The sequence below is a fragment of the Zalophus californianus genome, chromosome 3 (assembly GCF_009762305.2).
Source record: "Zalophus californianus isolate mZalCal1 chromosome 3, mZalCal1.pri.v2, whole genome shotgun sequence".
NCBI classification, from domain to species: Eukaryota; Metazoa; Chordata; class Mammalia; order Carnivora; family Otariidae; genus Zalophus; species Zalophus californianus.
The window spans coordinates 132,819,708-132,836,437 of NC_045597.1; the positions used below are offsets into that span (position 1 = coordinate 132,819,708).

The following is a 16,730-nucleotide window of genomic DNA, read 5'->3' on the forward strand; positions in this document are numbered from 1 at the left end:
ATATATCACCAAGCAACTTAGCTCTCCGGGGCTCAAGTGACCTCATCCTCAAAATGAGAGCATTGGCCTAAGTTGCTTTGGAAGACAACTCTCTGTGGGTGTCTTGTGTTTCTGCCCATCTTAGGCGAGGCATTGGCCACCTCTATTCAGACTATTTTTTTTAAGGATTGTTTGCATATCAGATAGCCTCAGAGGACAGAGATGGTATCTCCATCCTAAGAAAAGAGCAGGTGTGTTACTGTCCATTATAAAAGAATCATGCTCCTCCAGCTCAGGATTCCTCTCCTGTAACACATTCCTTTCATTTGCTGGTATCATCTGGCCCTCTTTAAATGTGGGGGTTTGCCTGGGGAACCAGTGCAAGTGATAGACTCTGGTTACTACTCTTGCCGTGAGTAATAAAGTTTTTGTCTCTGGCTCAGAGGCCTTTGTATATTCTGCCAGCATCCATGAAATTGTGTCAGGCTAACTTGGAAGCTTGCAAGAAAGCAAAATTTAGATGCTTTACACTTCTAGACAGTGGTTGGTGTCCAGATCAGGATGCTTGCCGGACTTAGGGTGGATCCGATGATTAAAAATACAGATTCCTGGGGTCCCTATCACCAGAAATTCAAATTTAGTAAGTCTGAGTGTGAATCTGTGTTTTAAAAATACTCCTCAGATAATTCTAATAATAAAGCTCAGTCTTCGAGATTCCCAGCAGTATGTAACCTCCAAGACTCCTTTAGGAGCAGAATGCCCTAGATTCCATGATTATAGGTTTGGAAAGTGTCAGCTGCGCTGTACATCCAGGCACATTAAACTCCGACATTTCCCAGAACCACTGCCCTACGAAACAGCCCACTCACAGCCTGAACATGACAGAAATTTCCCTGACCTGATTCTTGAAGGTATCCCTAGCCCTTAAGCAATAATACCTGAGACATATAAAAATAATATGAAGTGATTTTTTCCAGTAGATATCATTCCAAGATAAACTACAAGAGGCAAAATTTAATTGATTTGAATAATTGTCTTTTGTCCCCTTTCACTAGAGTTGGACTTCAAGGGAAACTGTCCCCTGATCCACACCCAAAAAGATGCACCATCAAGCCTGAATGATGCAAAAACTAGAAAATCTGTCCCTGAGTAGTTGACTTCTGATTGACTTATATTCTATAGCTAAAAAAAAAAAAAAGTAGGAGAGTTTAAAAAAAGAATAGTAGAAGAATAAAAGAACACAAAATATAAAGCCATTATGTATAGAAGATTTTTTTTCCTTTGATCTTTGCAAAGCTAAAGACAAATTTAGTCAACTAAAAAAAGCAAAGATGATTTTATTCATGTTCCCGGTATTTGGGGCAAACCAGTAAGTCACAGAGAGGGGTGAAATTTTAAAAGCTGATATGTTCCCTTTATTGTAGCAAGGTCAAGTTGCACCATGCATATGTGTTTATCACATGTAAAGAAGTATCCTGCTAGCAACTCCAGTGCAGGGAGAGGGACGGTGGCTCTTGTTCATCTTTGCATCCATAACACAATCCCTGGCCCACAACAGATGTACGATCAATATTTATTGGATGAAAGAATGAATGAAACTCTTATGCCCATGGTGCATACATGCATCGAAAAATTTATTTAAAAAAAAATACGGAGCTCCCCTTACTATGCCGATGGTTCAGTAGTAGACACTGGGCTTTTCCCAGTTTCCTTCCTTCCATCTCCTCCTATAGGTCAAGTGAAAATATAACTTCCTGCTTAAATCTTATGTTCTGCTTTCTATACTTTGTTACACTGGTTTCTGTGTGCCAATCCACAGGATCTCCTGCCTCCATAGTGACTTTAAGATTTGATGATAAGAAATGGGTAACTATGACAAAGGAGCAGAGGTTCTCCAAATGGACATATACTGAGAGTAATTTGTAAGGGTCCTGTCTCTGTCCTCTTAAACAATCCTTAACCCTATCTTCTAAATTGGCCGCGATGAAGTGATGGGTTTCAAACCTTTGAACTTGACTTGAACTCCCATAGATTCTACTTTGTTTGTTTCCCTGAGAGACATGTCTCAATATCAGACACTGGCACCTCTGGCCTGTAGGTTTCCCCTAATCCTCCACTTAATTTTATCAGCGTTATAGCTGAGATTTCACTCCACTTATGGGAGCCCAAAGCACAACTTGGAGAGTGGGAAGAAACAGGCTGCAGTCTTAGCTCTGTTATCAGCTAACTAGGAGACCCTGGTCTCATGTAACCCCGCTTAGGGTCTGGAAATACAAGCCTCTCACGCAAACATCTCTTCTAAATGCCCAGAGGCAAAACTCTTAAGAGACCAAAAGGTGGAGATAATTCCTTTGTGTAAGTAAACCTTTCGCATGGCAACATAAGATAGAACACTTCCCAATTAACAGATTAAGGTTAGAACTCCTCCATAAGATGAGAAAAAGAAGGAATTTTGCCAGTGTTGGCTTGTGGAATTCAGTTAACTTTTTAAAATGCTTTAGAATCTACTTGGGATTAGAATATTTTACATATATTAAAGTACTTTAAAATATTACTTGGGATTAGAAATTCCCTAAATTAAATGCTATCAACCCTAATTCAATTGTTTCTTTTTAAAATTAGTTGGGGGCACCTGGGTGGCCTCAGTCGGTTAAGCGTCCAACTCTTGATTTTAGCTCAGGTCATGATCTCAGGGTCTGGATCAAGCCCGCATGGGTCTCTGCGCCCAGCGTGCAGTCTGCTTGAGGATTCTCTCTCCCTCTCCCAATTCCCTCTCTTCCCTCAAATAAGTAAATAAAATCACTTTTTAAAAATTTTTAAATAGGGCGCCTGGGTGGCTCAGTTGGTTAAGCGACTGCCTTCGGCTCAGGTCACGATCCTGGAGTCCCGGGATCGAGTCCCGCATCGGGCTCCCTCCTCGGCAGGGGTCTGCTTCTCCCTCTGACCCTCTTCCTTCTTGTGCTCTCTCTTTCTCATTCTCTCTCTCTCAAATAAATAAATAAAATCTTAAAAAAATTTTTTTAAGTAAAAAAATTTGTTAATTTAAATCTAAAAAACTCTGATATTCGTTACCATACAAATGAGCAGTAATAATATAAGATTAAGATCTTATTTTCTTGGAGCTTTAGCAAGATCCCTTTTTGCCCCGTCTTCCTCTTTCTCTCTTAACTGGAGAGAGAATATGAAGTGACATCTTTTAAACATTACATTGGTTTACATTCAATTGTGTTTAATTATTCCATTCTAATTGACAAGACTGATAAGTAGACTATTATGTGGAGCATTTTTATTTCTCTAAAACTAGTCTGTATATTTGATTTAAGTTTCATTTTATTTAAATGGTTTCCTCCATGTCATGGGAACCCTGTGGGAATCTGATCTCCAGCTCTCCAGGAAGATCTGATCTCTGCAGCTGTGCTGGCCACCTGCCAGTTTTCAACAGCAACAACAAAATCAGCTTTTTTTTCTCCTTCCTCCCTCCCTTCCTCCCTCCCTTCCTCCCTCTCCTCCCTCCCTTCCTCCCTCCCTCCCTTCCTCCCTCCTCCTCCTCCTCCTTCCTCTCCTCCCTCCCTCCCTCCTTCCTCCCTCCCTTCCTCCCTCCCTCCCTCCCTCCCTCCCTTCCTCCCTCCCTTCCTTCCTTCCTTCCTTTCTTCCCTCCCTCCCTCCCTTCCTCCATTCCTTCCTTCCTCCCCCCTCCCTTTCCTCCCTCCCTTCTTCCTCCCTCCCTCCCCTTCCCTCCCTTCCTTCCTCCCTCCCCCTTCCTTCCTCCCTTCCTCCTCCCTTCCCTTTCCTTCCCTCCCTCTTCCCTTCCTCCCTCCTTCCTCTCCTCCCTCCCTTCCTCCTCCCTTCCTTCCTTCCTCCCTTCCTTCTTCCTCCCTTCCTTCCTTCCTCCCTCCTTTCCTTCCTTCCTCCCTTCCTCCCTCCCTTCCTTCTCCCCCTTCCTCCTTCCTCCCTTCCCTCCCTCCCTTCTCCCTCCCTTCCTTCCTCCCTCCCTTCCCTCCCTCCCTTCCTTCCTCCCCTCCCTTCCTCCCTCCCTCCCTCCCTCCCTCCCCTTCCTCCCATCCTTTCCTCCCTTCCTCCTCCCTTCCTTCCTCCCTTCCTTCCTCCCTCCCTTCCTTCCTTCCTTCCTCCCCTTCCTCCCTTTTTTTCCCCTCCCCTTCTCCCTCCCCCCTTCCTTCTGTCTTGCCTTCCCCTCCTTCCTTCCTTTCTCTTGCTTTTCTTGTCAAATAGTTACAGAAACTAGAAAAAAAATAATGTAAAAGTCACATACTCTCACATTTGAAATCTCAATGTAGTATTTGGTTCTTTGTCAGTGAAGCTTTACTAGGCTCCTTATATAAGGCATCTTGCCCTATTAGTGGCAACACCATGGACATAAACGGAATACCCATCTCTAGATCTAGAAGAAGATTTGACTCCTTAATGGCAAGATGCAGTAAGCAATCATGCTTGCTAAATACGTTTCCTCTCTCTGCTGCTCCTGAGAAAAAGTGTTTCTCTATGAAATTTACTTAAACCAACTCTATTGAGACATCTATTTATTCATTCTTAATACGCTAGAACAAAGAGAGCCTTGATAATCCCTCTGTCACAGTCACAAGATCATAAGGAAGACGGTACTTTATTCTACGTTTGTCAGCGTGAACAAAGGCTTCTAATTATTTCCAAAACAGATTCTCATTTAACTTTTTTTAAAGCCAGTTTGAATTGACATCATGCATAATGGATGTGCTTGTAACTGAAATATTCTCTGACTTACTTGCTTTGATAAATCTTGGGTCCCAAACCACAGGATTTAGCAAAGCTTATTTAATTGCAGAAATACAATTTTTCAGCCTAGTTTTAAAATCCCCTGATAGCCTCAGAGCTACAGGGCACTGGCCTAAGGGCCTAAGGTGATACAAACACAAAGAATATATGGTCACTAACTGTAAGAAGCTTGTCATTTAGTAAGGGACTAAGACAACATGACCCCAAATGAGGCTCAATAAGAAAACTGTCATGGAAAGGTTCAAATAAAGAGTAGTGGCAGATCAAAAGTGAGACCCTCAGGACGAAGAATAAAGTGCAGGCATTAGGAAAGGCTTCGAGGAGGGAGATTATGGGTACCTGCTGTGAAAGTAAGATGCCCATGACAGCTTTGAGGACCTGCATCCTTAGGAAGAAATATTGCTCTAACTGTTGATTCCTCTCCTATTTCTTTCATCTTTGTGTTGTTTTGAATTATATTAACATTAATAGTGTTAGTTTTAGATGTATTCTTTAAAAATTTACCTCACTACGTGAGGTAAACAACTGTCCATAAAACCTGTTCATTCAAAAATCATGACAACCGGGGCAGGCCTGGGTGGCTCAGATGGTTAAGCGACCACCTTCAGCTTAGGTCATGATCCCGGAGTCCCGGGATTGAGTCCCGCATCGGGCTCCCTGCTCAGCAGGGAGCCTGCTTCTCCCTCTGCCTCTCTCTCTGTCTCTGTCTCTTATGAATAAATAAATAAAATCTTTTAAAAAATCATGATAACTTCTATAAGGGCTAACGTTCTCAAATACCTTTGCTTGAATAACACTTTTGCCAAGGTAGTTATAATTTAAGGAGGAGATTTAAAAATTTGACAAAAATTATTTTCAAGTATTCTTAAAAACTTTTAAAATTATACATACATGATCGAATAATCTAAGCACATGTAATTTGTCTGTGTCTGTTTCAATGGTTCATCTAAAAACCATTGAATAAATGTTATAGTCCAGTTTTAGTTACCAGATGTTCTTAAAGTAATTAATTACTCTGCATTTCTTTTAATATATTGTGTAGAATTTAGAGTTTTCTCAGGTCCTCGTGGGTTCTCCCATTTAATCTGACATAGTGAACATTACTGGATATATGCCTTGAAAACTCATATTCTCAGGTTTATAGGTCATGCAATAGTCCCCGAAAGACTCCTCCAATCCCCAAGAATGACTGGTGCCTGACCTTTCTGTCTTCTTCATAAGTAGACTTATGATCTACAACAGCTAATGGAGGTTCATGTACCAAGTAAGAAAGCTGAGACTTGGAGCGTTCTCGGATTGAAGCTCTGCAAATAAACAGAAACATGAAAGAGTCTGTAGATTATGGGCAGGTTGGAACAGGACTTAACTCTTGTTCAAGCTTACATCACACGTATCAAATAAACAGGAATGTTTGACAGGTCACATCGCAACCAGGTAAGGGAGCTTCCTGTTAGGTTTCACAGAACTATTCCTATGGCGTAGCTATTTCAATTGGATCCTCTGAGTCCCGAGCTAGACTCTGACTCAGAGTGTGCTCAAGGAGGGAGGGAGAGAAGGAGAAGAAAGCTGTCCCACCAGTCTACCAACAAAAGGTCCAAGATTCAAATCCATTCCAAATCCACACGGTCTGCTAATTGCTACCATGGCAACGGCCCAGCGCCTTTACCTTCCTTTTGGTTGTAGGTTGTAGTTTTGATACCTCTTTCTTTCTATAGTTACACCTGATGTTTACTTTAGTGTAAGGCCACCTGGATACAAATGAGCTAGTAGGAGGAAAATAGGGCCCCTACTGAGATTTTCTTTCTTCTTTTTTTAAAAGATTTTATTTATTTATTTGACAGAGAGAGAGAGAGAAAGAGAGAGAGAGCACAGCAGAGGAAGAGGGAGAAGCAGGCTCTCTGCTGAGCAGGGAGCCCGATGCGGGGCTCAATCCCAGAACCCGAGGATCATGACCTGAGCCAAAGGCAGACGCTTAACTGACTGAGCCACCCAGTCGCCCCCCCAAGTGAGATTTTCTTTAGGCTATGTACTGCCCCTAGAAATGCATTTAATTAACAAATATCTTATTGAAATAAAATTTATTTGATTCGTTTATTCATTTAACAGAAGCGTATTGGGCATCTATGACATGCAAGCCAATGCCCGGTGTGGGGATTACAGAGACTGGTCAAACACAGACTTCACCCTCAAGGAGTTTAAAATCTTACAGAAGAGCAAAACATGTACTCAACCCTAACCCTGTAAGGAAGAAATGTGCTAAGTGCTATAAAGCAGGTTTGAATAGAAAGTACGAAAATTTAAAGGAAAAAGAAACATATGGCAGGTGTTCCCATGAAAGGCATCATGGAAAAGGTGGCTACGGTAGGACTTGGGTATTTGTAGGAAGAGCATTTCTGATGGAGAGGATAATATAAACCAAAGCATGGAGACAGGAGAGAACAGGGTTCCTTAGTACATATACTTAGTGTAGCACAGACATAAGAAATTGGTTCAGGTGGTTTTGTCTTTTTCCTGAGATTTCTGAGAAGGAGACTCCTACTTTCCTCTAGGTTAAACGTGAAAGTAGGCAGCGCTAGGAGTTGCTGGCAATTATGTCAAGACCCTCAAGGAAAGAAGCCTCCTGAAAAATGAGGCAAAAAAGAAGGGGGGGGAACAAAGCAGAGCTGAGAAAGAAAGAGAAACTGCGTGCATCTCGGACACCTGATTAAAACCCCAGGTTTGCCTGAAGCTAAGACATCCTTGGACTACTTCGTCAGGTAAACTGATTCTCTTCCTGGTTGAGTTAAGTTTCCAGTCATTTGCAAAAGTGGTAAGAGGCAATGCTGAAGACGAGAGGAGGGCATTACATTATTAAAGCACCTAATCTGCAGTAAAAAGGTGTAAAGAGAGAGACATAGAGCCAAGGATCTAGATGGAACCATCCACAAGTCCCTCTCCCTCATTTGTATCCAGGTGAAGACAAACGTCAGGGGCTGCTTGCTTATGACACATGTTCATCTGGCCTTCCTGGGGAGGCACTAACACCTTCATTCCTCTGCTTTGTTCCCACGTCCTGTTGGTGGCACTGCCACCCTCTTAGTCACCCAGGTTCAACAGGTGCATGTAGCTCGAGTCCTTCCTCTTCCTTGCTCTTGCACATTCACACTCTTGCCACATCTCATGATGATCGGGCCTGGAACCACTGCTCACCCCACCTCCCTGCTATCAAACTGCCGACTGGGACTCCCCAACTCCCTCCCGCCTGGCTCGAGACTCTCCAGCAATAGAGTTGCTTCTTTGGGTTAGTTAACTAAGGTCAAGAAGTCTTCTTCAGAATGCACGAGGAAGAGGCGTGTGTCAACCGGACAGAGCAGAGTACATGGTAGGGCTGAGACGTAAGGTCATGGGCCTAGAGAGACTCCCAGAGCACAGGAAGCCACGGTAGAATATGTGGGAAAGGAAGTATGGTTGACTTCCTCCCAGTCTTGAGCACGGCAAAACATATACCCTTGTTCCTTCTGGTTTCTACTACCTGAATCCTTCACAGACCATGCTACCTGTCTAGCATAGCCTGTCCCACTGAAAACCTGGGCCCACCTGGCAGCTCCCTCTGGTCCACCATAAGCACCAGAGTTAGAATTCTATCACACGCCTTTTTAGAAACCGACAACATGAGTCACATGGGTGGCTCAGTCGGTTAAGCGTCTGCCTTCGGCTCAGGTCATAATCCCAGGGTCCTGGGATCGAGCCCCGCGTTGGGCTCCCTGCTCCCTGCTCCCTGCTCCTTGCTCCCTGCTCAGCGGAGAGCCTGCTTCTTCCTCTCCCTCTGCTGCTCCCCCTGCTTGTGCTCTCTCTCTCTCTGTGTCAAATAAATAAGTAAAATCTTAAAAAAAAAAAAAAGAAAGAAACCGACAACATAGGCCAGTCCCTTTCTCAGAAGCTGTGTAGCACTTCTCTCTGCAAATAAAAACAGCTAATTCGGGGACTAAATAACTCTCCCACTTTCTCTCTCTCTCTCAACATTATTATTCAGGAAATTAGTTCCTGTTATCCATTAAATTGTTCTTGAACCCAAAATATATTACTAAAGAGAGACTGAGCTGTCAGAAAGACCAAAGCCAAGGAAATAAGATATAAATTAACATTTAATTTAGTCATCATTTAGCAAAAGTATCTGTCAGCATACACAATGAGATATTTTTTAACAGACCTTCCTACTTAAACTTATAAATCTTTCTCTGCAGGAGGTTAATAGCTACTTTCTGGGTATAGATTATATTTCTGGATTTCTCGTCCTAGTCACCAAAATGTAGAATTTGTGAGAATTAATAGCCAAATAGGAAATGTTTATATTAAAAATGGTTACTTGGTCCTAATAATAAACTGTAAGTAAACTACTTAAAACAAGTAGAATTTTGTTCATCTGAAAAGTTAAGAAAATATTTATTTTCTTGTTGACATGATGATGAAATATATCACTTCCTCTTTACAACCTTTAGCCCAGTAATCAAAAGAGGTGCCTAGCCATGTTCTGTGTTTAAGAAGGTAGTCAGTATCTTCAGGTTGTGATTCCAATGACCCTTATAATTTTTTTCCTCCAATCAGAGAAGCATGGTTAAACATAATGCCTAATATCTATAAAAATCACCTAACAATTTTGGCAATTTTTTTAGCTTTTACTTTACAGAGTAACTTGAAGTTATTGCTTTACTATTTTCCAAATTCAATAAATTTGACAAAACCAGCATTTCTTGAAATTTTTATGAATAGACTTATTCTCAAAAGGAAAAATAAAAACTAAGCATAAGCTCAGTGAACTATTCTTTTTTTTCTTTTTGAGTATAGTTGATATACAATGTTACACTGGTTTCAGGTGTGCGACATAGTGATTCAACAACTCTATATACATTATTCTTTGAATATTAAAGATAAATCTGTGTTTGAATTACTTGGGGTTGTTACCTAAATGTTTTATTTTAAGCCTCTTTAAACCAGCTTTCAATAAGCAATATACTACCTTGAAAAAGCAAGTCTTATAACTGAGCCTTTGCCCAGAGTACAGCCTTGAATTAAACATCCTAGAAATGGTAAAGGTGACAGTAAGGAAATCTGCTGTCACCCATTGTTTATGAACAGCCTCCTAACTTAGGGAAAAAAATCTTAAGTAATATCTTCATGAAGAGAGATACTCTTGGGCAGAATTCTTCCTAATATGCAGACTTTTAACATTAAAGGAATTTTTTACTGAAACTCTTAAGTCAGGATGAAAAACTAAAACTTACAGTCTTGCTAATAGCATATTCCAAAAATATGTTTGAAAGTCAATACCCCTATATTCATCCACAAAATAAATAAATAAATAAATAGCTGGGGTTTAAGGAAATTCTTTTCAAATGCTAAAAAAAAAAAAACACTTCTTTTTTCATCTAGTTAAGTAATGATTTGAATTCAGATGGGTCACTCTGGAAGCAGGAATATTTGTATTTCAACTGCAGCTCAGCAAGTGAAAGAATGGCCCTAAAACCATGAACTTCACCTCCATGTAAAACAATGGTTTATACCATGGTTAGATCTAGGGGACAAGACCAAACAGATTTTTTAAATACCCTTTCTAAGCTCAATTAACAACATTTTAATTATAAAGCATCTCTGTCATGACCCTACCCACAATAAGACAAGAAGCTAAAGTTAAACAAAAAATCCCCATGAACTGGAAACAGAAAATGTCAATATAGCAACCAAGGATTCATTTGCACGTTCATATCACATGAAACCTGGGGCTATGCTCAAGGCTATCCTGGTTTTACCTAAGATATTCCCTGAGGATCATAGGTGCAGAGGGCTCCTAAGAATATTTTTAAAACCTTAACATCTGCCCCATGCCTTCAACTTACCTTAAACTAGCCTGGTAGCTCCCTCTGCAAAAGGTCTGTTTGTTGTCAAGTGAGGCCCCGTCCGTTTTATCTTCTCCTATTCAACAGAACATGAACGATTCCTTAGTGTATACAATAAGGAGAACCATATCAAAAGAAAACTTCTTACTGTGCTCTTGCCTAGCCTATCATTACTATGTCTGATGCTAAAACATTCTATTAACTTCATTGTGGCAAATAAAACTTAACGCGTATCCAGCACATTCTAACAAAAATAAAATGTCAAGATACTCAGCAGGGGGTGCCTGGCTGGCTCAGTCCAAAGAGCATGCAACTCTTGGACATGGGGTTGTGAGTTCCAGCCCCACCTTGGGCATAGAGATTACGTAAATAAATAAATAAATAAATAAACTTAAAAAAATACTCAGGATTGAATTTTTTGAGCTGTGTGATACCCCCTGTGTTATCTCCAACAAATAGATATCTGAAAGAATGAATCATAAAAAACGGAAGGGAAACCCACTAGAGGTCATTTCTATGGTAGAGTCACCAAATTAAAAAAGAAAAAGAAAAAAAATCTTTTCAGAAGAGATCACATATGTTAAATATACACAGTAGTTTTACCCGGTGGGGTTCACAAATCGAGATGTGGTATGTGGTATGGTAGAGAAAGTTTGAAGTGGTGGTTGGTTAATGTAGGTTGGGATAAGTTACCAAATCTGAAAATTCAAGCTAAAAAACAAAGGATGCACTAGGGCCTGATGTATCTATTTGCTATTTGCTTTAGTGAAAATGAGCAGTGTTTAGTCACTGATTGCTTTACTCAATCAGCAAGAATAGAGGTCCTACTGGGCGCCGGACACTCTAGGAAGGCTTTCCGATTTGCAAAGTGGGGAGAGGAGAACAAAGGGGGTGGCCTTAAAATCATCTTCCCCAGAAGACCTGGGTTTTAGCTCTGACTCGATCAAGTAACTGAACCTCCTGAGATTCTGTCCTTTCTCTTACCATCTATATAATGCCTCCAAGGGCTTTTGGGGGAACAAATAAGACAGTGTTTATTAAAATGTATAGAAATCCACGAAACTATGAGAGCTAACAAACATAATGCTCTACAGAATGTACAAGTGTAATGGAAAAGACACTTGCCTTTTATGCCTTCTACGTTAGCAGCCTGATCACCTTGACTCTGCAAAGTCACTAGAGTGAAGTAGACTCCTTTCCGTTCCAACAGTTCCTCATGGGTGCCTCTTTCCACCGCTGTACCATGTTCAAAACCAATAATGACATCTGCAGCTCTGACTGTGGACAGGCGATGAGCAACTGAAATGATCGTATGTCCCTGCTGAATCTGTAAGAATGTACATTGCACTGTTAACCAAACGGTAAGACAGAGCTGACATTGACATTTGGATGGTCTCAGAACCCACAAGTGATCAGAGCCTGGGTCCTTGGGAAAACCCTCAAATAGGCACTCTGCAGGCATTAGAAAAGGCCGGCGCACTTTGTCAAGGTCATGAACACCCCACACGTTGGTCCAGCTGCTGCTATTAATCAACAGCTAAAATCAAAATTGAAATTTTTGAAATCCCATATTATAAGTTAGATTTAATAAGATTTAAAATTTTGCATTTGTTGCTTTTGGAAGCAAGCCATTCTGACTTCTATTCAACTGTGAGGAGCAGTCTAGTCGGTATTTTATAAACAGTCAGACTGGAGACACTGACCCATGTAGTCCTTCTCTTTCCCTCCCCTTCTCCATCCCTCCATTCCCCCTCTCCCTCCTCTCTCAGTGAGCTGCCTTTCCCACAGCACATTTCCACATGGTCTTGTAAAATGAACTCAGACTTTCAACAGACCTTACTCAGTGCCTCTTGTACCATGGCTTCACTCTCGTTGTCCAGTGCCGAGGTGGCCATGTCCAAAAGCAGGATCTTGGGGTTTCGGACAAGGGCTCTGGCAATGGCCACTCTTTGCTTCTGGCCACCACTCATCTGGCCTCCTCCCTCTCCGACAAGAGTGTCAAATTGCTAGGAAGAAGATGACACCGGTAATGAAGACGAACAATTTGATGGCTCCTGGCAGTGATCATTACAAGATCCTTTCTAGCTCCCTTCTCAAGCATGAATTTTCACAGGCGCAACTTTCACTGAAAGAAATACCCTTTCCTGAAACAGGTTACTATCTGATCGATATTTGTGTGTAAGATAAAGAAACTGATTTATTCTTGGGGCGCTTGAGTGGCTCAGTCAGTTAAGCGTCTGCCTTTGGCTCAGGTCAGGATCCCAGGGTCCTGGGATGGAGCCCCACATTGAGCTCCCTGCTCAGCGGGGAGCCTGCTTCTCCCTCTCCCTCTGCCACTCGCCCTGCTTGTGTTCTCTCTCTCTCTCTGCCAAATAAACAAATAAAATCTTTGAAAGAAAAAAAAGAAACTAATTTATTCTTTCATTCCCGGGTTCACTGGGCTGTATAAATGTTTCTCTCAAGCTCAACTTCAAATAAAATGTTTTCACCAAAGTAGGGGCACCTGGGTGGCTCAGTTGGTTAAGCATCCGACTCTTGATCTCAGCTCGGGTCTTGATCTCAGAGTCCTGAGTTCAAGCTCTGTGTTGGGCACCACACTGCGTGTGGAGCCTACTTAAAAAAAAAAAAAAGTTTCCACCAAAGTAAAGGTTGATCAGGGTCCTGAAAACCCATTTTAAAGGGTTAAAGCACCTATCAAATTCTTCCCTCTTTTCTCTAGCTAAGCAACACAGAAAAAGAAATATTAAAGCTGTCTCTATATTACAAATGAAAGATCAAGCTGGCTGTACAATCATTACCATCGACAGCAAAAAGTTACTGAGTATCTTTCATGTCTAGCATTATATTGGAATCTCACAATGATGTCAGGCTCTTGTCTTGTTTATTATTAGCCAACATGAGTTGAGCATTTACCATGTATAAAGCATGAAGTTGAGCTCTTTACACATATCACCTCATTAGTCCTCCCAGATGCCCCATGGGGCAGGTACTACTGTTCTCCTCAATCAACGGGTAAGGAAATGCTGGGGTGTAAGGGGCTAAAGTAACTTGCCCAAGTTTATAGAGCTTGCAAATGGAGAAGCTGGGATTTTCATGGAGGCAGTCTGATTCCAAAGCTTTATACTCTTTACCACTGGACTATATCATACTCACAGCTGCAATCCTATTCACACAGGTAATCTAGAAGGCTGAATAGGAAATGATCTAGAGCACAGACTCTGGAGCCAGACCACCTGGATGTGAACCTTGACTCTCCTGCCTTGAGCAAGTTATCTGACTTCTTGGAACCTTAGTTCTCTCTTCACAGATGGAAATAATAATAGTAGCTGCCAGCAGGATGGTTGTGAGAGTTAAATGAGATGTAAAGTGCTTAGAACAGCGTCTGGTAGGTAGTAAGCACTATACATATGTTAACTGGTAATAACAGCTCTTCTTTGACTTAGGAGACCATTTGACTTAGAAGCCACAAAATACATATAAGTGTAATAATATAGAGTTGGTTTTTGTTGTCATTGTCTAAAATGAAGATAAATGAGGAATTTTTGAATATGTGAGATACAGTACTGAGGCCACAGAATTAGCTGCCTAAGCCCAAGAAAAGGAAAGAACAATGACACTGGTAGGCATCAATGAACATTGTGTAAGTCATTGCCACATAACAAATTTATCAATTGCTTAGACAAATGCTCAACAGATGGAGTAAGAAGATTGTACCTCTGTCAAAGGGAGCTTTTAAAAGAAAGTTCCCCTGTTTGTAGATTTTAATATATCAACAACAATACGCTTTCAGGCAAAGGGGAAAACTCATGGTACATTTCCAGGAATGAAACCTAGCATGGCATTAAGAATTTAATGATTTGGGATTCAAATGGAAAGAAATGTATAGTATCGTGTAACTTTTTCTTTTTCCTTTTACAACTTTCTGAGTTTTGCTCCCCCACCCCACCCAGGATGAGAGGCCAGGGGTACCTGTGGCAGGTCCATGATGAAGCTGTAGGCATTGGCTGCCTTGGCAGCTCGAACTATATCTTCCATTGTTGCGTCCTCTCTGCCATAACGAATGTTCTCTGCAATGGTGGTGGAGAACAGAACGGGCTCTTGCTCCACCAACCCAATCTGAGCTCTAAGCCACTGAATGTTAAGAGAGCGAAGGTCATGGCCATCTAAAGTCACCTAGAGACCATAAGCACAACGTCACATCTCTTGGAACCCTTCAGGGTTCTGAATCAAAATGTTATGTTCTACTTGACCTATGGGGAGAAATAATAGAGACCCACAGGATTATAACAGAAATCATTCCTCCCATAACGAGGTTGTTTATATAGGAGTGTTGATATATAGTTGAAATCAAGTCTAGCTGTAGAACAATTCGTTGTAAAAACACAAATGATATAAAGGTCATTTAATGTAATATGACTGGCCCAGGAATGGAAAAAAAAATCTAATTCTTCAATAGAGTCAAGTCAGTTATTCACCATACTTTATATATTTTTATTATCGTTTGACTTCTGACCTAAAATGGACTTCAAAAGCTACAAAGAAAAGAAGACATGGTCCCTATCGTGTAGGTATGGTTTACAGTAACTCTTACTTTCTGGCCGGATTCATCAAATAGAACTTTACTGTTCAAAAGTAATTGAAAATGTAAGTGGGATAAACAAAAATCACTATTAGCAAAAAAAGTAAAAATCTTACATCAAGAGACCATGATTTCTATGTATTCAAGAGTATAGTTATGCTGGTATGTAGCAAAGAATACCTGTAGGATGAACCGTCCATAACAAAGAAACATTCCATTATGTTTGTCATGTCAGTGTAACAGCACACCCATGACAGGGAACGCCTTGCATTGAAGCCACTTGATACACACTCAGATGATTCTATCTCAAAGCATCAAGGAGATGTTGACAAGAATGACTTGGAGAGCGTAGAAAGAGCAGAGCCTTTGACATCTCAGGGCCCTGGGTTCAAATCAGAAGCAGGTCTCAATCTCTCTGACTCTGCTTCCTTTTCATAAAATGAGCATATATACCTTGGGGCTCATTTTGAAAATAAGTAATCATCTTCACAAAGGACTTGACATATGTGATAAACAAATGGCAATGGTGGCTATTTATTTTCTTAGTTTCAGTCTATGTTTATAGGCAAGTAAACACACAAGGAAAAAAGAGATGAAGGAGTTGGTGAAATTATATGATTTGTCTTTAAAACCTAAATTCTCAAAGCAGTCATCATTCATTCATTCATTCATTCCAGCCATGCAACTTTTCCTATACTTGGCATTTGGAAAACTTGAAGAGACAATAATGATTTTGTTACAATACAAAGAAGGAAATGGAAATGCAAATTCACTGACAAGGCAGCAACACCATTTTGAATGTGTGTGCACATCCCTGAGCAAACGGGCTGGTCGTTCATTGAACACGACCGCCGTGCAGGGAATCAGTCCAGTCAATTCAGTCAAAACCTCAGGAAGTCAATTCTGTGTGCGTCAGGACGGTCTCTGTGTACCCTAGGCCTTTGTGCTTGACCAATGTATCCGCATTTGCACTCTCCCATCCCCATGCATTGAGAGGCTTCTGGAAGACACCCACCATGCCTTCACTGGGGTCGTAGAAACGCTGAATAAGCTGCAAGGCTGTGCTTTTGCCGGATCCACTGGATCCTACCACAGCTGTCATTTCCCCTGATTTAACGACCATGCTGAGGTTATCTAAAATCTGCAGAGAAAAGAAAAGAACAATGTTCAGATTGTCAGCAATTAGACTTGTAAGTTAGGACGCTTTGTGACGAAACTCTGTATGTATTTACTTATGCCCTCAAAGCAGTAACTATCAATATCTGTCAATAACCAGAAAATCAGCAAACAGTGCCTATGATGAGGTTTTAGCATTTAGCACATTACTCATTAATAAATTGATAGTGGCACCCAAGAAAGAAAATGATGTGTGGTAACACTGTTGAAGTAAATAAACCACGCCAACTTGTAAAAGTACGCTCCAGAATCCACATTTAAAACATTTCTGATAGGGATGCCTGGGTGGCTCAGTCGATTAAGTGTCTGCCTTTGGCTCAGGTCATGATCCCAGGGTCCTGGGACCCAGCGCC

General features: G+C 41.2%; 1 protein-coding gene across 5 annotated transcripts in view; it reads right to left on the minus strand.

Moving 5' to 3' along the window:
* The window catches only part of ABCB11 (ATP binding cassette subfamily B member 11), a 90,419-nt gene that overhangs the window by 28,301 nt on the left and 45,388 nt on the right, over positions 1 to 16,730 (minus strand). For 4 of the 5 annotated variants that reach the window (XM_027590503.2, XM_027590501.2, XM_027590502.1 and 1 more), the window contains 6 exons: positions 16,217 to 16,342; positions 14,592 to 14,795; positions 12,458 to 12,628; positions 11,748 to 11,949; positions 10,623 to 10,698; positions 5,951 to 6,053 (listed from right to left, as the gene is read on the minus strand). In XM_027590503.2, coding sequence (XP_027446304.1) covers positions 5,951 to 6,053; positions 10,623 to 10,698; positions 11,748 to 11,949; positions 12,458 to 12,628; positions 14,592 to 14,795; positions 16,217 to 16,342 — 882 coding nt within the window. Of the gene's footprint in view, positions 1 to 5,950; positions 6,054 to 10,622; positions 10,699 to 11,747; positions 11,950 to 12,457; positions 12,629 to 14,591; positions 14,796 to 15,381; positions 15,483 to 16,216; positions 16,343 to 16,730 lie in introns of those variants that run through there. The other variant, XM_027590505.1, reaches the window with a different exon arrangement.